Source organism: Clarias gariepinus, chromosome 28, assembly GCF_024256425.1.
Source record: "Clarias gariepinus isolate MV-2021 ecotype Netherlands chromosome 28, CGAR_prim_01v2, whole genome shotgun sequence".
Lineage (NCBI taxonomy): Eukaryota > Metazoa > Chordata > Actinopteri > Siluriformes > Clariidae > Clarias > Clarias gariepinus.
In genome coordinates, this window is record NC_071127.1 from 1,571,320 (window position 1) to 1,593,183 (window position 21,864).

General features: G+C 37.0%; 2 protein-coding genes across 3 annotated transcripts; one reads left to right on the plus strand and one right to left on the minus strand.

Annotated features, from left to right (window-relative positions):
- Positions 1–566: 566 nt before the first annotated feature.
- Positions 567–4,794, minus strand: LOC128515985 (uncharacterized). Its single transcript, XM_053490282.1, has 5 exons — positions 4,727–4,794; positions 3,161–3,222; positions 2,482–2,963; positions 1,363–1,436; positions 567–1,269 (listed from the first exon to the last, which is right to left on the minus strand). The coding sequence occupies exons 1-5, from the start codon at positions 4,727–4,729 to the stop codon at positions 913–915; spliced, it is 978 nt and encodes a 325-aa protein (XP_053346257.1). The 5' UTR covers positions 4,730–4,794; the 3' UTR covers positions 567–912.
- A 102-nt stretch (positions 4,795–4,896) lies between these two features.
- LOC128515960 (uncharacterized) lies at positions 4,897–21,053 on the plus strand. 2 transcript variants are annotated; one of them, XM_053490252.1, is made up of 2 exons: positions 4,897–4,968; positions 18,478–21,053. In XM_053490252.1, the coding sequence occupies exon 2, from the start codon at positions 18,491–18,493 to the stop codon at positions 20,552–20,554; it is 2,064 nt and encodes a 687-aa protein (XP_053346227.1). In that variant the 5' UTR covers positions 4,897–4,968; positions 18,478–18,490; the 3' UTR covers positions 20,555–21,053. The 2 variants fall into 2 exon arrangements, with proteins under 2 accessions (XP_053346227.1, XP_053346228.1); XM_053490253.1 differs by lacking the exon at positions 4,897–4,968 and adding an exon at positions 17,581–17,655.
- The last annotated feature ends 811 nt before the right edge of the window (positions 21,054–21,864 follow it).

The following is a 21,864-nucleotide window of genomic DNA, read 5'->3' on the forward strand; positions in this document are numbered from 1 at the left end:
ATGAGATTAGGACATAAAAAAAAAAAAAAGTAGGCCCCACTCCAAGTAATATGGAAACTTTAAAAAAAAGAGTTAAATTTCAATTAAAAATACACATTTTGAAACTCTTAAAGTTAAGTAGTGTCACACACACCCGTTTTGCGACCGGCACTAGGACCCGGAAGTAGAACGGTCGCTAAAACAGGAAGCATAAAAGGAGACAAGATGGCGCTTCACATCACTCAGTCATTGAGTTCGCCCTATGCTGGTTCAGATCGCCTGTCTGCCATTTTGTGAGTACTCACTTTTCTTGGGTCTACTTTCTGATTCGAGTGTGTGTTTATAGGACGCGGGTTAAATTTGTGTTTTTCCCTTGCTCCCCTTTCGTGAGAGTCCTTAGACTAAATCGCGTGGCTATCCTGCCTACTCGCGTGCTTCCGCGTTTGGGTTTACCATCCACGCTACAAAGGGCTAACCGCTAAGTGCTAAGTCTTCTGATCATTCCGGTTAGTTCGTGACAAGTAGAGCATGGACACAAAAGAATGACTAGGGAAATTATTAAATTAAGTAGGGTTTACTTGCGAAATTAAATAGACTTAACTAGAAAAAAATAAGTAGACTTTACTATCAAAAAAAAAATTTGACATAAAGAAATGTAAGTAGTAAATACAAAGAATAGTCTTGTTTGAACTACATAATAATCTGATGCAAAAAGTTACCTTAATTTTTTTAAGTAGATCAGGCTGGATATTTTTCAGTGTATATAAGAAAAATAAACATAATTTAGAGTTTTTTTTTTTTTTTTTACTTTTCTGACCAAAATTATTGCTGTAATTATATTTCAGGTGCAATGGGACAGAGTAGAAACCATGACATTTGAGCACCTAGTAGAAATCGAATTTTATATTTTTTGTTTACCACTAATGCATGTAATCAAGAATAAATGTTTGTCATTATCTGTTCCTCAGGTTGTTCCTCTGAGTCACAGATAGCTGCAAGACGTTGGTTGTTCTCACTCATTTGACTGATCAGTCTTGACATGTCTTTGTTGTACAGAAGGTCATTTCCTGTGATTTCGTTTGTGGCCTTCATCACATCCTCCATCACCTTCAGCACAGGCTCCTGGATGATGAATCTGCGAGTTTGATGTTCAGCCACGCTCGCTCTCCCACTCAGGACACTAAGAAGGCGGACGGCACTTCTCACTTTCATCTGGAAATCACCAACATCCCCGATCTGCTGCTTTACCTTCTGGATTCTTTCACGTGTCTGCTTCAGCTTCTCATCATTCTGAGTAATATCACGTTTGGTCCGGGAGATCTTGGACTTGTACTTAGATACTTTATCTTTGTATTTTGCCACTTCATAATCAGACTTTCTCACCTCCTCTTCAGCCTCCTCGACAGCCTGTTTTGCATGACTTAGTTCAATTGCGCCACCAATCATCATGGCAGGACCTGAATGAAAAAAATCATATCACATCATATAGAAATAAGTAACATTTACACATGAAGTGGTTATAACAAAGTAAATAATTCATTTTAAATTAACTGCAAATTTCAATGAGAAAAATTTACATTTTAGCTGTTTTGATTTTTGCCTATTTAGCAAGATAGACTCACAACTCCTTGTGACAACATGAGGAATAAATATTTAGAGAAAGTAGACACCAGATAGTGGAATTAGGTTATAAATCATTAGTCATTTGATTAGAAATCATTTCCCTCTTATACCTTATTTAAACAGGAACTTAAAAGCAATTGACAATATGACAATTAGAATTTCAGAATTCGTAATCCTTTGGGCAACTATTCAGTGATGGAGAATTATCAGCAGTGGCCAACCTCAAGGCAAGGACAAAGATCATTTTTACTCTAGAATTAAACACTGAGACTGAATCCAAACTCTAATTAAAAGGCTACTCCACAACTTGAGCTTTATAAGAGAAATAGCTTGCTTCTACTGTATTTATTATACAAGGTATCAAAATACTGGCTACACCATTTGACCCAAGTACTGTGGTACAAGGACCATTTAGTGCTTTAAAGGTCAATGGTAGTGTATTAAAATTTTTACACGGAGTCAAAGCAGTGTGGATAAGATAGGGGTAATGTGTTTATATTTTCTGGTTGTATTAAGGAGTAATGGCTGATGCAATTTTAACTAACAGAAGCTTGCATTTGGGCATCTGGCAGGTGCTCAAGCACCTAGTAGAACATGCGGACACCATGTTGCAGACAAAGTACTTTACATTAGTTTTTGAGGTAACAGAAGTATGAACTATTTTCATATAGTAACTATATATTCCTTATCTTGGCAATATTTGAGATGGAAGAATGCTGTCCTAGTGAATCAATAATCATGCCAAGGTCTTTTACCTTTACAAATGATGCAACAGACAGGCCATCCCCAGTTACTGTCTTGTACTGTAATTATACAGTACTTTATTTATATGTATCAGTTCTATCAATATTTGTATCATTACTATGCTGCAAAACACACCTGCAATCCATCCAATTACTGGTATAAGCATCAGCCCCGCCCCAACACCTGTGATGACTTCAGCATTGTATTTCCTGGCTTCTTGTTCCTCAAGTGTCTGTTTCGATGAATTCAGATTTTCCCTGGCCAATGCCAGAGCTCCCTGAGAATCGATAAGTAATTTTTCTTTAGATTCTTGCTTTAACCTCAAGCTCTCTAAGGTTTCTTGTGTAGTTTTCATCTTTTGTTCCAGTTTTCCCTCATTTTGTACAAGTCTCTCTAAGCTTTCATCCAGACTCTCTAACCCTGAACTAACCACCTGTTCAGACATCTGCAGGTGTTGATGAGCCTGCACTATCTGCTCTCTGATGTAGTCATAGTTAAAGCTTTGACCAGTAACAGGATCTACATCTCCCATGAGACCCTCATAGACTCTGTTCAGGGAGGAGAAGCCATCTCTTAATGGAACAATAACAGCCTTAGCTGTGTTCTTCAGCACATCTCTGAAAACACAAAGAGAAATCACAATCACAATAAACGCTCACTATTAAAACATATTCAGATATAACATGAGAAAATGTATAATAAAACTGTACATGTCATAAAATTGTGAAATACTTCCTCTTTTACTTTTATAGAATACACTGTGGTTGTATTCAACACATGTGAAAGCCTTTGAGCTCAGTTGTTTTGTACTTACTCAGGTGCCCTGTTTCTGCGAAATGGGAAGCATCTGTGGTTATGAAATAACTTCGAGATATCCTGTAGAACAGTGTAAATAAAATGTACAAGAGTCATTCTATAATTCGGGGTGGGGGAGGGTATCTTACATTAGTCCCATTGTTTTATCATGCTTAATCACGATTCTTGTTTTAGGCACAAATATATGGCTAGCTGCATGTACTGTATTTCACCAACTAAGACAAGCAGACTATTGTGCCTGCACACCATGGTGTATGGACCCAGACTTCAAGCTGTGTCTCAGCTTGTATTTTAAGTGTATATGGACAAAAAGAGTTAGATAGATACAGTGTATTTATGCAGTATATTTATAGAGACAAAGAGAAGCATAGCACAGGTGCGTGTACACACACATTAACATATACGTATATATGTATATATTGTCTGTGTGAAAGGCGGCACGGTGGTGTAATGGTTAGCACTGTTGCCTTGCATCTCCAGGGATCTGGTTCGATTCCCCTCTCTGTGTGCATAAAGTTTGCATGTTCTCCCTGTGCTTGGTAGGTTTCCTCCAGATACTCCGGTTTACTTCCACAGTGAAAGGACTTGCAGATTAGGCTAATTGACATTCGCAAATTGCCTGTAGTGAGTGTATGTGTGTGTGCCCTGCGATGGATGGAACCCTGTCCAGGGTGTACCCCGCCTCATGCCCCAAGCCCCTGGGCCCCCTGCGACCCTGAATACAAGATAAAGCGGTACAGACAATGAGTGAGTGAGTGTACGTATGGGAAAAAAAATCTGTCATTATTTAGGAACTTTAAAATAATTTTTAAGCTAAATGACACATAGAATGCACTAAATCATTGTGTGATATAATAGAATGCACTCCATTATTAAGACAAACATGGTGTTTTTGAAGAAAATATTTACCATGTACGTCGATGTACATTATGTACTTGAGTAAAATGAATATCACTCATTTTAAATGAAAGTTAATCAACAATAGGTTGAACAGGAGGAGTTACTATATAATCCTGACAATGAGTTACACAGAAGCAGACCACAAGCTGAGATCACAAGAATAAGTGAAACCAGTGGCTGAGATTAGTAAGAGAGAAAAGAAGCAAATTGAAACTGTTGGAAGAAAGCTCAGCAGAGAAATCATTTGTCCTGTAATAAGTCCTGTCTCGAATGACAGTGGTGAACATCACAGGTATTTTTGAAAAAACATAATGCCATATGACACTGTTAATGCATAAGCGTTGCAATTAACAGATATGTTCTATTGAAATAACTTACTAACTTGAACCACAATTTATTCTATTTGGAAAAAAAAATATATACTTTATAAATGTTTTTATTTACCCCCAAATCATAGAATGTCTTATACAGACTATACAAAACAGATCAGTATAGATAAACAGTTTAGATTCTATAAAACACATTCATAATGTGTATATGAGATGTAAATGATTTTAATAAAATAAAATGAGAAACAAAAATAGACTTAACAGTATTAACATTATAATAAAAGTCATCTAGTCACAGAAAAACTCTTTACTAGAGATTAAAAATGAAATCTTACCATGTATAGCAAGTAGTTTATCCTCTTTGAGCTCAGTGAAGAGTGTTTTTCTTTTTTAAAGATTTGATCCTTTTAAACTGCAGTATGAGTGTGTGGGGGCAGAAGTACTTAAGAGGAGGAGATTTCACTGACTATAAAGCTCACTGTGACTTATGAGGGTCTTTACCTGCGTTCCCTTTGTGCTGAGAGAGCTGACAGAAGACCTCGTCCTCATCTTTACTGAAAACCACCTAGATATAGAGGTATATATCCTAATTACTGCCATTTTAATAGCAGAATTTATAAAATATATTCAGTTCATATTTTAGCTTAACTATTGCTTAATTATCATGATTTTTCTCTTAGTAAATAAAAAAGTGTTGCATGAGGAAATTGTATAATAAATGGGTTCATTCTACAATTTAGAGTATTTTTTAATATAATGTGATCGGATTATCTACTATGAACAAACTAGATGTCTTTAAAGTCCCTCACACCAAGTAAGTAACAATTACTGTATAAAGGCTCTTGAGTGTATTCTGACATAAAAACAGTGCTGTTAAAAAAACTTTTTAAGATTGACTTTTATTTTGCTTAATTTAATTTCAAAATGTATTTGATAAGCTCAATACTCTTATTAACTTATGAATTCTTATTTTTTTTTTATATAAAACTACTCTTTATACATATAGGGCTTAGTGGACAAACAATGATCTCCACACAGATGTTTTCGCCCCTGAGCTTTCTTCCAACAGTTCTACCATTTCTTTTCTCTCTCTCACATCTGATACTGTTTTCACATCTCCCTGTGATTTGAGCTTGTGTTCTGCTTCTCTCTACCTCATTGTCAGGATTATATAGTAACTCCTCTTGTTCACCCTATTGCTGATTAACTTTTATTTAAAACATATTATAGATATTTATTTTACTCAAGTAAAGAATATACATCAATGTACAGTGTAAAACACACACACACGCGCACGCGCACGCACACACACACACACACACACACACACACACACACACACACACAAGGCACCTGCATGACAAATTGGGGAAGTAAAAAACATCCTGTTTTCACTTCCCCAATTTGGCATGCAGGCGCCTTCTCTTTTATTGTAGCGAGCAGATCAAGGCCTCTTCTGGCCTTCTGGGTATTTGGTACCTTACCCCTGACTACAATTATATATATTATATATTATAAATATACATTTTATATAATAATTATATATAAAATTTTCCCACACTGTACATTGATATTTATTTTACTCAAGTAAAGAATATACATGACTAATTTTAAATATATAGAAGACAGGGATAGGAAACAAAGCAATAAGTTAACAGAAATAACTTTTAGTTCTGTTTTTTTTTCTGGATGTTACGTCCCACAAAGTGTCTAGGGGATGAAGACACGTAGCATTATGTGAATAAGCTTTTATGTCAGGGGTCCTGCAGCCGTACCGGGCACCTCCCTACGGTTCCCCTGCACATGAGTATGAATCTGCCACGCTCAGCCACAATGCTTTCGGTTGGAGGCTAAGTTTGTTAATTCAGGTTTAACTTTTAGCTAAGCTGTTTCCATTAGTTGTAAACTAGTATATTTTACTAGTTAATTTCATTTTTCTTCAATATTTCTTTTACTGCAATATATCTTTATTTTTACTTGTACAGTATATTTTACCAGTTAACTTTATTTTCTACCGTATTACCTTTATTCATATTTATTTCTTATGTTTAAGCTTTTATTTTAAGGTCAATGGTAGTCGAAAAAGAACTTCACTGCATATCGTACTGTGTATGACTGTGTACGTGACAAATAAAATTTGAATCTGAATTTGATTTTAAGCCAAAACAGGAGAAGAAATGGAAAATAAGGTACAACCGGTTATGATGGTAAAGGTGAAGCTCAACAACAAATTGTACTAAGCAGGGCACCCGACAGCTCTGGAGAACTTCTCATCTGCTGACTGTTGAGATCTGCTTTTAAGCTGCTTCCCTCCTTGGTGTTAACCTCTTGCAGCTGGACCTGCAATCAGCTTCCTGGTAGAGAGAGAGAGAGAGAGACAAAAAAACCTGGAGAGCAGAAGAAACAGAGCTTAGGGAAGAACAACTACACCAGGCACAATAATAAATAAATTAATACGTCCTTGGACGCAACACCCCCATCCATAAATTACAAACAGTACTCACTAAAGTGTTTGTAATAAAAATAAACTACTTTTACAACCATCTCTAAATGTACCATTTACATCTCAGTTATCGGGGTGACAAAACCAGAGATTTCTGGGGCACGAGGCGTTAGAGGCACTTGCCAGTATCCCTTTAATACTAGAAGCTCAGAGCAGCGGTCATTTGACCGCAAGGGGGTAAAAAAAAAAAATCGATCAAATTCCAGGACCCTCCTTTCATGACTTTTCCTAGTTCTGTGAGGTTAATCACCCAGTATGCTTACATTTTCGAAATCGCACCAGTAAAAGCCAGTATAAAGCTATTTTGCTCTTATTTACGTGTAATCGCTGACAGCTGCGCGCCGGTCATGCCGTTTCCTGCCTTTTCAAACCTGCGATTCTCATTTCTCTCAGCAAATGGCGCAAGGAATCGCGCCAATTATCTATGCGTCATTCAGTGCGTATATGTAACTATCTCAGGTTTTATTCCATATATGCAGTTTATATATATATGCTTCCGTGAAATATCGACAATTCGCCATTAATTCTGGCGTTGATAATCAGCGATATATTATAAGGAGATTTAGAGGATTTAGCTTTACTTTATTTTATAACGTTTTGAGAAAATTCATTAGTTTGTTCATTCTGTTAGAAGTGTAGTTACCAAAATCTTTGGTTTAGTTCTCATTCAGTGGCCACACATCACTTCCACATTTCCCTCGCTTTTATTACATGAACATAAACAGTGAAACAATTCGCAGGTTTATAATACACTGCGGACATATGTAATGACCCCTCCTGAGTATATACAGTAAAGCCTCATTATTAAATTTGAATAAATCAGATCTACCACAGCAGATAATAAACTATGCTATGTCATAACCGAAGCAAACACCACGATTATGCCTCGTTTCGTTCAGTGTTGCTAGGCAAAGGACCACGCGCCTAATCGGCGGGAACGTGGTTCACTTGGCTGCGGTGTATTATAAACCTGCGGAGTGTTTCACTGCTTATGTTCATGTAATAAAAACGAGTGAAATGTGGAAGTGATGTGTGGCCACTGAATGAGAACTAAATCAAAGATTTCGGTAACTACACTGAGTGTAACATCTGCATAGTGACACTAAACAGCTGAACACCTTCACTTTTCCGTTTACCTCTGAGAAAAAAAAACTGTAATTTGTTTGTTTATATTTAGAATGTTTATAAAAGTACACGAAGTAGGCACGCGCGCACACACACACACACACCTCCCCTGAGCCCTCGGTCAACATCTAATGACCGTCGGTATGCAAATGAGTCAAGACGTAGCCTAACGTGGTGTCGTGTCGGATTTCAACAGTCACGGAGTGGAAAGACTTTGAAGCAGTTGCAGCGTTTTTTTCAGTTACAACAAGCACAGCGATGAGTCCACGTTGTTTCACTGGTTATGACATAGTGACACTAAACAGCTGAACAACTTCACTTTTCTGTTTACCTCTGAGAAAAAAAAAGCTGTATTTAGTTTGTTTATATTCAGAGTAACACCTTCCAACCACCTCTCATAGTCTATTGTTAGTTTTAGTGATTTGGCTGAAACTAATTATCACTACATAAGTACCCCAACACCACTGATCATAAGTTTCAGCTGAAACTAATTCTATACATGCAACAGAAAATGTAGATGCAGATTCCAAATGTATAAAGATACATGCTATATATTTGGTCTGTATCCACACTCAGCGGTCACGGAGTAAGACTTTGAAGCAGTTTATATATTAATCTAAGCTTGAACTTTTCAACATTGTTTGATTCCGCTTCAGTGTGTTTCTTAATCTTTCCCTATATATATTTATCTTTCCCTATATATATATATATATATATATATTTTTTTTTTTCAGATAAAATCGCTATTACTTGACCCTGAAGTTTAGTTTAGCACACACAAAAAACTGAAAAGTCCTTTCTGGTAAATCAATTGCATATGTAGTTTATTTACAGCAATTCTTTAGGAAAAAAAAAAAAAATATATATATATATATATATTGTACAGTACAAGGTAAACACGAGAAAGATTACAAAATAAAAAAACAAACAGTGTCTTCTTTATAAACAGCATATACTGTGCGTCGAGATGCTGAAATCTCTTGCATGTTGCCCCTCAATTTTGTGCTTCCATTTCAAGTGGAGAGATATTTGACCAACAGCTTAGAACAAAAGAACTGTAGGTGTGATCACAACCCCCTCCGAACGACCGTGCCATCAATCACTGACCACCTCAGAAGTTCCCTCCAATGTATGCTGAAGTTTTGCAAGTATTTTTGCAAAACTATGGCACTCTCTTGAGAGGTGGTTGGAATGTGTTATTCATTTATCTATTCTATACAAGGGCACTAACTACACAGACCAAACTGATACCTTATTTTATTCTTATACTCATCGCTGTGCTTGTTGTAACTGAAAAAACGCTGCAACTGCTTCAGGGGAGGTGTGTGTGTGTGCGCGCGTGTGCGTGCGCTGCAGCCTGTGAATAAATACGCACAGCCGAGAACAGAGACATGAGGGACATCTAATACCTTATTGTGTAGTGTCCCTTTTTCAGCGGATTTTTCTGCTAACGCAGATCAGTTTATCAACTTGTAATATATTAATTTTAGGAATATATTAACATGTGCAGACATTTAGTTGATGGGGCGCTGCCCCTCTTGCTCCTGAATAGAGCGTGCACACGTGTTGCATGTATAGAATTAGTTTCAGCTGAAACTCATGATCAGGGGTGTTGGGGTACTTATGTAGTGATAATTAGTTTCTGCCAAATCATTAAACTAACAAAAGACTGTGAGAGATGGTTGGAAATATATACGAACTAAAATACAGCTTTTTTTCTCAGAGGTAAACCTTGGGCCTTGGAATTTAGCCTGTAACGCTGACCCCAGAACAGGAAGTAAGACTAAAACCAGTTTACCAGGTTGAAAACTGCGTTTGACACAGGTCTTATCATGCCGTAGTTTCATCTTGGACTGAACCGTTGCCAGATGGGACTTTGCTATCTCACAAGCCTTATGAAGACATTCACGGAAAGCACTTACATAGTCTAAAATATCACTAGACACTGGGTCTTTTGACAGCCACTGCTCACTTAGCAATTTCAAGGGTCCACGGACCGTGTGACCAAAAACAAGTTTAGCAGGGCTGAACCCCAGTGACTCTTGCACTGTTTCTCTTACCCCAAACATTAACATTGGCAAAACCTCAACCCAGTCTTTGCCCGTACTTAGACAATATGCATGCAACATTGACTTTAGGGTTTGATGAAAACGTTCCTGACCCTGAGACTCTGGATGGTAGGCACTGGACATCTTGTGAGCAACCCCTAACTCCTTCAATATTTGAGCAAAGACTTTTTGTTTTGTTAACCCCAAGATGACCAGAGAGAGGGTGTTCATGGGCCAGCTGCAATACCTGGGAACGACAATCAGAAGGCACAACAGTTTGATGGATTGTCAAAGCTTTATCAGCCCCATGCGGCCTCCAATGACGCATCAAAACCCGCCTTCCCAAACTAAAGCTATTCTAGCATTAGGCAGGTCATGACTGAACAGCTGCTTCGGCATAGGATGCTAGAGATTTATCAGACTTCTGAGCTGCACTTAACTGTTCTCTGCTAAACTTTAATGCCTCCACTCTTAAATCAGAGTTCACAGAAACATCAGGAGCTACTGGTGGTTCAATGGATAGAGTACACTCCACCAGGTCTTTTGCTGGGCTCAAAAATGAGTCAGCAAGATTGACCTCATCCTCCCACTTCTGTGGCTGAGCACGGGTTACTGCGCAAGCAGGGAACACAGAAGGAAAACAAATGGCGACATCAGAGTCAGAGGCCTCTGGTGTATCAACAACAATAGGAAATAACCTTACCACCTGCTAAGTCATTCCCAAGAATAAGGCTTAATCCTTCTACAGGCAGCTCGGATCGCACCCCAAGAAGAACAGTACCTGTAACTAGATCAGACTTAGGATGAACCATATGCACTGGCATCCTTACACATCCTAACTCAATTCCCCGGACCAAAACATCAGTACCATAGTACGTTTCTGCTGAGAATGGCAAAATGTCTGCTAGAATGAACGATTGGCTTGCTCCTGTATCTCTCAGTATCAAGACAGACTTACTTGGGGTGTCGGCACCAAGAGCAACAGAACCAGTAAACAGAAAAGGTTCATACCCTGTACTCTTAGTTGGCACAGAAGTTTCAGGAGCGACAACAGTTTGGGCAAAACCTACACTTTTAGATTTTCCAGTCATACTTTTCTGTTTCCATGCTCTACAATCAGAAATTAAATGACCTGGATGTAAACAGTAGAAACACACGCGTTTGCTACTAAAGGGTTTTGCATCCGCCTTACGAGCCTTGTCTGTAACTTCTCTGGACACATTAGTCCTTTAGGAGTTTCCTTCTCTGCATACCTCTCTGCATACAGTCTTCTAGACTGACGTGAAGATGGGAATATGGTCCTGTGTGTAAGTACAAACTCATCTGCTATTACAGCAGCTTCGGAAAGCGTGACTACCTTTTGCTCATTCAAGTGGACAACTAATGTTTTAGGTGCACAGTTTTTAAAGTCTTCAAGTAAAACAAGTTCCTGTAACTTCTCAAAACTAGTCCCTTTTTCTACCTTTTTGAGAACACTACTTCTCAAAAAGGGATTTCTTCTCTTGTGCAAACTCTACATACGTCTGTTTGGCTGTTTTCATTGCTTCGGAAACCAACTCATAAGCTCTCAATACTGCAGCTTTGACAATCTCAATCAAGAGACTGCTTAATTGGAAGAGAAGAGCAGACTTCCTGGGCCTTACCTGTTAAATTACACTGGAGCAAAAGCCCCCACATGTCGTTTGGCCATTCTTACTCAGCATGCAATTCGTTCAAAAGCAATAAAGTATAAATCCACCTCCGACTCTCTGAAAGGAGGAACTAATTTTACATACTTCACAACGTCAAAGTTTGGCTGACCACTACTTATGGCATCAAGGTTAAATGTACTAGATTGTGACTGGACATGCTGAAACGTTGATGAGGAAGGAACCCTAGTGCGTGGGCGAGGAACAGTAGGCTTCCTGCTTAAAGCAGCTGCCTCCAACTCAAGTGTTTTAAGCTTAATGTCTCTATTTGCCTCAACCTCACGAGTACGAAGCTGTACCACTTTAATATCATCTTCTTGCCTTTTAAGCTGCAAGTCAAGCTCTTTTAACTTAATTGCAGTCGGTAGATCTAATTGAGACAGCAGGAACAAGAATGCCTGAAGCAGAAGTTTCTTCTCCTACTACATCTTCTTTAGTGGGTAAAACCCCTGTACTCATCAACTCATTATATAACTCCTGTTTGATAACCGCACCCCTAGTTACCTTGACATTAAAAAACTCAGCAATTAACAACAAGTCTTTCTTCTTCTGCATCGATTAAAAACTTCAGTCTTTGGTAAAAGAGTAAATGACAAAATCCATTTCACACACACTGCCCTCACCCTAAAAAAAATGAAAGCAGCCAAAAAAAAAAAAACATTAAATTTAGACAAGCTACAAAATTTTATTACATGATTCTGTTACAAAATGGCCAAATGCAAAATGCACTCCTAAAAAAAAAAAAAAAAAAGGAAATGTCACAACTTTTAGTAAAAGTAACAGCTCTCAACTGAGCAATGAATTTTGAAAGGGACGAGCCCCCAAATAATGTTACGTCCCACACAGTGTCTAGGGGATGAAGAGACGTAGCATTATGTAAATAAGCTTTTATGTCGGGGGTCCTGCCGCCGTACCACAAAGACAACTATTATCTTTATAGTCTTTTTTTATTTCAAGAAAGTAATCAAACAAGGAAGGGAACATAAGCTCAGGACCAGCCAGGCAAGAAAACAACAAACAAAAATTCCCCACTAAATTGGGAGTGGTTCAGCTTAATAATCTCACAAAACAAAAGCAAATCAACAACAGAAATATACACTTACTCCCTGACTAACTGGAGAAAAACAGGAGAAAAATGGGGGTTACAATAAATAAAAAGGCCGGGCACCACCCTGCGGTACCCATGCACATGAGCATGAATCTGCCACGCTCATAGCCACAATGCTTTCGGTTGGAGGCTAAGTTTGTTAATTCAGGTTTAACCTTAACACATTCAGCAGCAATCTCAGCAACAATCAACAACTAATGGAAACAGCTAAGCCAAAACAGGAGAAGAAATGGAAAATAAGGTACAACCGGTTATGATGGTAAAGGTGAAGCTTAACAACAAATTGTACTAAGCAGGGCACCCGACAGCTCTGGAGAACTTCTCATCTGCTGACTGTTGAGATCTGCTTTTAAGCTGCTTCCCTCCTTGGTGTTAACCTCTTGCAGCTGGACCTGCAATCAGCTTCCTGGTAGAGAGAGAGAGAGAGACAAAAAAAAACCTGGAGAGCAGAAGAAACAGAGCTTAGGGAAGAACAAATACACCAGGCACAATAATAAATAAATTAATACGTCCTTGGACGTAACACAGAGCACAGATGGCCAGACGTCCTGTTTTAAAGCTAAAAAAACAAAGGGATCAATGGTTAATAATCAAATCTATTACTATCCCTTACCACACTATATTATAGTACATAACCAATATTTTACCAATGAAGGTTGTAACTTTTTGGATATTAAGTAATTAATTAATATAACTATAATTACTATTCCATAATGTATACGTCTATTATCAAACGTCAATGTTTAATATCATATAGGTTAATAATCAAATTATGATTTAAGAGGAATAGGATTATTTTATTAATAAAAATATTAATGATCGGTCTTTTAAATAAAGAAAAAGTATAATTATGCAATAGTAACAATATTTAAAATAATATAATCTAATGCAATTAAGCTTTGACAAAATTAATCAAATTGACCCTAACTGTACTTAGTCAGGGTGTACTTAGACCCTAATAATTAAGTCCAATAATTATCCATTATAATCTTCAGATCATTAAAAGAATAAATAAATAAATTATAAAAAAACTAAAAATTACCCAATAAATAATTTTAATAACTTTAAGAAAAGTTATTAAATAGAAATAGGAAAATAGGAATATGATTATTATGTATCTTAGAAAAAGCTTAAAGCTTTTTCCGATAAAAACCCAAGTCTTCGCCAGCCGTGGTCAATAGACTGGTTAAGAAAACAGGAACAAACCAAACTTTTTCCAAAAAAGAGAAAAATTAAAATAAGATCTTTTAGGCCGACCCATACATGAATAAATATGAGATGAGAGGGGTACGTCATGGGGAGGTGCCACATTAGTCGGAACTGAGCAAAATTAGCTCACATCTCATGAATATTAAGTAGTTTCTTGACTTAAGGAGGAGCAATCAATGATGTAATTGCTAAGTAAGGGTATATAAACCATGTAAAATTGGGAAAGTGAGGGGATCTGGCAGAATTTTTGTGGGGAGCTTGCTGAATTTTCGTGGGGTGTCTGTTGTCCTCTGGCTGGCCAGTCCAGTGCTGTCCATTTACTTTTGGTTGCAATAAACTTTTATGTAGTTACTTAAGTAGTTGTTGGGTTGGTGTTTAGAAAATTGGCATAGTTCACAACAAATTTGCCACGAAAACATACTAAATATTTTCTTTAATAACACCATGTTTGACTGTTGATACACTTTGATTTACAGTATATGTACAGTATATGAGGTAAGTGCAGTGATGGTGATGTGCAGTAATTAATTGCATAGTAATGAACAGAGTCTGTGTCTCTTTTTCATTTCTCCCTGGACATCAAGTTCATAAGGAATGTAACTTATTTAAATCAGTTTTGCTCAATGCCACATGGCCGACATGACATTGTAATCACACTTTTAATCACACTCTCTGCTTTTTCAAATACACTGCCTTCCTTTAAGGATCAGGCTTCCAACAAGCTCTGCATTTCCTGCTTTTCTAAGCCGAAGACATCTATTTAAAACACCTGGAACTAAATGTGCAAATAATGAATGCGTACAAATATGAACAATGTGTTCTGTGACATACAGTACTGTGCAAAAGTCTAGGTTACTTTTTTTTTTTTGGCAAATTTTGTTAAACATGTTCTGACTTCATGTCACGGTTGTAATGGGGTTGCACACATAAGCGCAGAGGTTTAGATTTAAGGTGTTTTTAATATAATACAAACAAAACATAAACAAGCACAATTCTAAAATATGAACAAACCAAACTGAGATACTGGGGCAAACAAGAATTCTAACAGAACAGGGGTCCATTCTTCGTACGTCGCTTGACACATCTGAGATGAACTGACACATCTAAGATGAGATCATCGTGCTAATTACGATGTGGCTAAGTTGTTTCTTCGAGCACACCTGTTGTTGATGATTAGTATAGCTGGATTGAGTTGTCTAGGATTATTGCGCGTTCGTGCGTTGGTTTAAAAGGCGATAGGCATCGACAGTAGAAACACTGATCACAAGCCCTTCCATTGGTTGACGAAATAGCAAAAGAGCGGCTCAATTTTTTTTTGTAACACGTGTTATGCGCTGAAATGCCCCCCTGCTTTAGATTGACCCCCAACATAATCGCTATCAAATATTATATTAGAACATAAATTCATAGGTTAATGGTTTCCAAATTACATGAGACAATAAAATAAAATAAGCAATATAAAAATAAATATGTTGTATATGAAAAAATAGAAATATTAATATTTTTTTAAAATACATGTCAACTTTTATATTGTTTATTTTATAATAAAATTAGTTTCATCCAATTTATAATTATAAAAAATATATTTTTTTATTATATATAAATATTTATTTGCATATTCATGACAAACCCCTGAAAAATAAATGTGTTACAAAATAAACATTATACAAGAATTTGTACTAATGGTCTTGACGGTATTGTATTATGGTCAATATATATATATATATATATATATATATATATATATATATATATATATTTGCAAGATACTTTTCTTTTCTCACGTGAGTCAGTCCACGTCAGTCGTGCTCTTTAACCAATCAGATGTGACCTCGCCATTTTAACCAATCATAACCCACCAGGAGCCTAAATCCTGTTTACATGAAATAAACCTGCTACCGGCAGGTTAAAGCTTACGGACATGTTGCTATGACAGCAAATGCGAGAAGCACATAGAAGAACGAAACAATCCAAGATCAGGCCAAATCCACAACAATTAAATCCAGCTAACTGAGTTAGCGACGTACAAAGAACGGACCCCAGTTTAACAAAACAGATTCATGTTCAGGTGAGCGCTCCCATCACCTGACCGAGTTGCATTCTGGGATATGTAGTCCAGAACTAACAAAACACAAAAAACACAGAGTCTCTGGGCGCAAGGCGCTTCCTAGGGGTTAACCCTGACATTTTAATTTTATTTTTACATTAAAAATAGTTTTTTTTAGTATTTGCATTCAAATTAGTTTTAGTATTTATTAGTATTTATTGGGGGAAAAAGGCCTGAAAAGAAACGAGTGTGTTATGTAAAAGACCCCTTTGAAAAAAAAAAGAATCAAGAATAGGAATTACCTAAAAAAATACACACACTGTACCCGAGACTATATTTTAAACTAAGGGTCATCATACCAGTTATTGACTTTGCTTCATTAATTACTGTTTATTATTTTTACAGTATTTTTATGCAGATTTTTTTTTACAGATATCATTGCAGTTATCTGCATGTGCCTACGACTTCTGCACAGTACTGTGTGTAGACTGATAATGCTAATTATGTAGGAGTGATAATGGGTTATATTATTTTATAATTTAACTGACAACTTCCTTATTCTTGACCTATATTATTTGTGGGAGGACTCATCTGGCTGAGGCCTCTTATTTTGACATGATATTTAAACATGTCATGCCATAACAGTCCACATAACATAGTTGATGGTCACTTAATACAGTCAATGACAATGAGCAATTGTAGATAAAATATTCAATGGAACAATAGAACACTTACTACAACATTACATGTTTACATATATTAAACATGTATAAATTACGTAAATATTTTTTGTACTTTTGACTATTGAAATGAATTTTAAAAAATGGTTGTAAATGTTACAGTTTTTATTCATAGTTTTGAAACCAAAAATGCCTCGACTAGACGACAGACATGGCAAAACTGACAGACAGAATTAAAAAAAGATAGGATCATATAATATTTGTGCGATATTATAACATGCTTTTCATTAACAGGTAAGATTTTATTTTATAAATATGAGGAAAATATTTTTAACATACACTCACTGGTTACTTCATTAGGTTCACCTTCCTATTAGAGCTGCTTCATATCTGCCTTCAGATCTGTCTTAATTCTTTGTGGAATAGATTCAATAAGGTGCTGGAAACATTCCTTAATTGACATGAGATCTTGATGCAGATTTGTTATCTGCACATACATGATGTGAATCTCCCTTTCCACCACCAGTTTGAGATGATTTTATCTTTGAGACATGATCTAATATCTTGTGCACATACAGTATAGGGATAGACACAATCAGCAACAATACCCAGGTTGGCTGTGGTGTTTAAACAATGTTCAGTTGGTACTAAGAGGCTCGAAGTGTGCCAAAAAATCTCTCTACTCTCATTACTAACAGCCTGAACCACGGACAGGTTAGAAGACAGGATGGATCCATGTTTTCATATTGTATACAGTACACCAAATTCTGACCCAACCATCTGAATGTCGCAGCAGATCGAGACTCATCAGACCAGGCAACGTTTTTCTGTTCTTCTGTTGTCCACTTTTGGCAAGGTAATGTGAACTGTGGTCACAGTTTACTGGGTGGTTTTCTGTTCCTTCTTCAAGGTTCCACATGTTGGCATTTGGAGATGCTTTTCACAATGCCTCAGTTGTAATGTTATGTTATTTTAGTTACAGTTGCTTTTCTATAGACATGGTCTATCAGCTTGAAAAAACTGGCCGTTCTCATCTGACCTCTAGCATAACAAGGCCGTTGCCCTTGAGAGCATTAACTGTCCTCACTGGGTATTTCCTCTTCCTCACACCATTTTCTATAAACCCTAGAGATGGTTGTCAATTAAACCACCACTGATGTCCACATTTTTACCCATTCTGATGCTTGGTTTGGGTTTCAGCACATTGTCTGGACCATGTCTATATGAGTAAATGCATTGAGTTGCTGCCATGTTAAGTAGACATTTGCTTTACCTAGCCATGATTACAATCATTTTAATTTATATTTTCTATACTGTCCCAACCTTTTCTGATTAACAAGCAGGTGAACTGAAGTGGCTAGTGAGTGTATATAAATATAATCAATAAACATGGAATGCACCCCAAATTATATAATACTCTTAAAAAGCAGCTTTTTTCATTTACTAGTCAATTCAACAGGTAAGAAAACTTTTAACTAAGAAAAGATGCCTGATGCTCCTATAAACTCTCTTTTACAGTTTCAGTGCTGAATATGAATCTGGCTGTGTGATCAGGGAACAATAATCAGAGTTAATTTACAATTTTTAAAATGTCATTCATAATTAATTTAAGATTTTATGCTAACCCATTTTGTATGAAATTTATGAACGTTCTACAAACTATTATATGTCTTTGCAGATACAAGAATACAATGGATTCCCAAATTGCAAAAAAAAATCAAAACCTCACCACAGCTGAGGAAATGAGAAACCAGACCAAACTTGTGATGCAGCCCTATGCCAACTGGGAGGAGTATCTGACTCCTGCTCCACTCTCCATAGCCATCCTGGGAGAGCTGGTCTTCATTTCATCCAAAGAAGATTTCTCTATTAACAAAAACCCACCTAAAGGTGGCTACAAGTGCATCAGATATCCAGATTCATTTCGTGCCTGCCTCATGCAGGTGTGTAACTCTGGCTGGAAGGCTTTCAACGAGGCCCATAAGAACATGGATCAGATTAGACTTCACACCATGGCAGTTCCAGATTACATGAAAACAGCTGTAAAGATCCTGTTCCAAGGCAACAATGAAGTTGTTCAAGCTCACCTCCCTGACCAGCTGGAGAACATTCGTGTCATTGCAGACGACTGTCTTGAGCTGGCTAATTCAACAGAAAAGAAGTTTACTGATGTCATCAATATTATCCAAGAACTACTGGAAGCATGTGTAAATGCTCAGTACGTTTATGGAGAGGAGTTAGATGCTATCAAGAAGCAGCTGGAAGATGCCAAGATGAGGAAAAAGTCATCAAAAGAAGCCATGAAACGCTCAGATAAGGCAATGAAAGCCATGGGAGAGCAATTAAGGGAAGCACAAGAAAGTTATAAAGATGCAATGGATTCACTACCCAGTGGATGGGCAATGATAGGTATGGATTTTGTTGGTGGTCTGACTGAGAGCTTTACAACTGCTGTTAATGGATTAACTTCCCTGGTTACCCAGCCAGTGAACCTAGCTTGTAAAGCTTCCACAACAGTTTCTGATACAATGCAGCATATTAAAGAATCAAGAGTTGATGGAGTTGATTTAATTAACATTTATAGCAAGTCTGCAGAAATCTTAACGTGCACATTGAATGTTCAAAAGTTTGTAGAGGACAACACAATTGACTGGAAAGAATTGTATGATCAAAAGAGGAAAGCTACAGTAACAGATTTCCAGGCAGTTCAATTCAAAAGAATCAAGGAGAGCTTAAAAAAAAGCCCAAACTGCGGTGAAAAAAAACGTGCTCAAAGTATATGTGATAAGGGCATTGCAATCTGTAAAGAACTAGCAAAATATGCACCAGAGGGGAAATGTGAAGATGCCAAAACAGAGCAGCTGATTGAAAGCATCACAAATCTGGTAGACTTAGCTCAAACCTTTGACTGCAAAAGCAAACACATCACAAAGTCTCCTGCTTTGGCTCCCAAACCTCCAATGATGTACAAAGAAGAAAGTAAATCTGGAAAGATGAGCGCATCACAAAGAGCATCGGAGAATGCCAGGTTCCGCATTGAGCAGAGTCGTGTTCAACTGGACAAGACCAGAGAGATCTATGACAAGAGTGTAGAGAACATGGAGAAGCACCAAAAAGATCTGACTGAAATTCTGATCACCTTGAGGAACTGCAAGATCAAAGAGATTGACTTTAACACCACTATACAAATGCTGGTCAAAGGTATGGATGCCATGGGGAGAGTGAAGGAGCAGTGGGAAAAGATGGTACGCTTCTTTCAGATGGTGTCCAACATTGTGAAAACCAGCCTGACCAGAACCCTTAAAGATTTTGTCTCCACATCAGAGAAAACACAATCACTTTCCTACAATGCAAAGCTCTTCTCTAAAGATCTGCTCTACACTCAAGCCTTTCAAGCCACTAACATTGCCAGCCTTGTACACATGATCTCAGCAACCTACACTGAGGTGTCCACCCAGCATATCATGGATCGTGTCAGCTCTCTGGGAAAACTGATGGCGATGGACAAGGAAAAGCCGGAGTTTCTGTCTGAGCGTGAGATGTTACAGAACTCCTGTGATGAAGCTCAGAAAGCCATCTTAGCCCTTGTACTCAAAAACAAGAAGGAGTTTGAACGGAAGAGTGCTGCAAGAATGGAGAAGATTGATAACGAGCTGCTCGCCATTCTCCCTGCTGCAGCTCCCGAAGAGATAAAGAGCATTCAAGCAGCTGTTGAAAGCGGATTCACAGAGGAAGAAGAGGCAGACTATGCCTGAGTGTATTAACAAAAAATTATATTTTGAAAGCATAAAAGAAACATTTCATAATTATAACAGAATTACTTTTCAAAATCTGTTAAAATATGCTTTAATAAGAATTAATAAATAATTAATTTGATTTAAAATAACTTACATAATTAATAACATAATTAACTTTAATTATCTTGTTCACTTTTGTTATGTTTAATTAACTCACTTCAAGTCATCTATCCTAACTACACTCATATTCTAAAGTTTATAAACAATTTGGATATCCTGGTATAAATATTGCATTATTTACTTAAGTACCTTGTAATCAATCACATTTTTCATTATCTTCCAATAAACAGCAAGGAAAGATTTCATACATAAGTATAATCATTGCAATACTTTGTACTCAGTAGTTTCTAGTTTGATAGTTTACTTTGGTAATTTGATAATTATTTCTCTTTCTATTAATACCACATTATACATTGTAGTCACTGAATACACTGTACTGCAAAAAGAAAATAAAAGCATTTACCAGGTGGAAAAAAAACACCTTTTTTGTGTGTTTTTGCATCTACCCAACTATGGTTATGGTCTTTAACTATATAACTATAACAAAACAAACAAACAATATACAAGACACAATATAATCACAAATTTTATCAGAAAATTATCAGTTAGTTCACATTGCTTTCTACAGTAATAGAGACAGTGTGTGTGTGTGTGTGTGTGTGTGTGTTTGTGAAAGTCATTCTACACAGTAGCCCGCTTTCTCCTCTCATCTTACTTTAGCTATACACACACGCACACACAAACCCATACAGACTGATACACACTAACAGATTAAATTCAATTAAATTAAATTTTATTTTTACTGTATAGCGCTTTTAACAATGGTCATTGTCTTAAAGCAGCTTCACAAAAATGAAAGTTTTTTTTTTTTTAAAGAACATTTTTGGAAGTGTGTATGTGTGAGAAAAATGTGTCTAGATAATAATGAGATTCAAGGAAAAACTCCCTGAGATGGCAATAGGAAGATACTTTGAGAGGAACCAGACTCAATCAGGGAACCCATCCTCATCTGGGTAATAACAGATAGAAATTATATGCAGCTGAAAGTGAAATATAACAGAAGTTTTTTAAATTAACATGAAGTCCAGTTTAGTACAGGACGAGTCAGCAGGGGCAGATGAGGTCTGGATCACTGGGGGCACAGGAGCAGCATGTGTAGCATAAAGCAGAATTCAGCTGGAGCTGGTCCTTCTCTGGAGGCCTCAGGAACCTCGTAGGGTTGGCCTTTGTCTACTAAAGCTGGCACAATCTCCAGATGCCTTGGGATG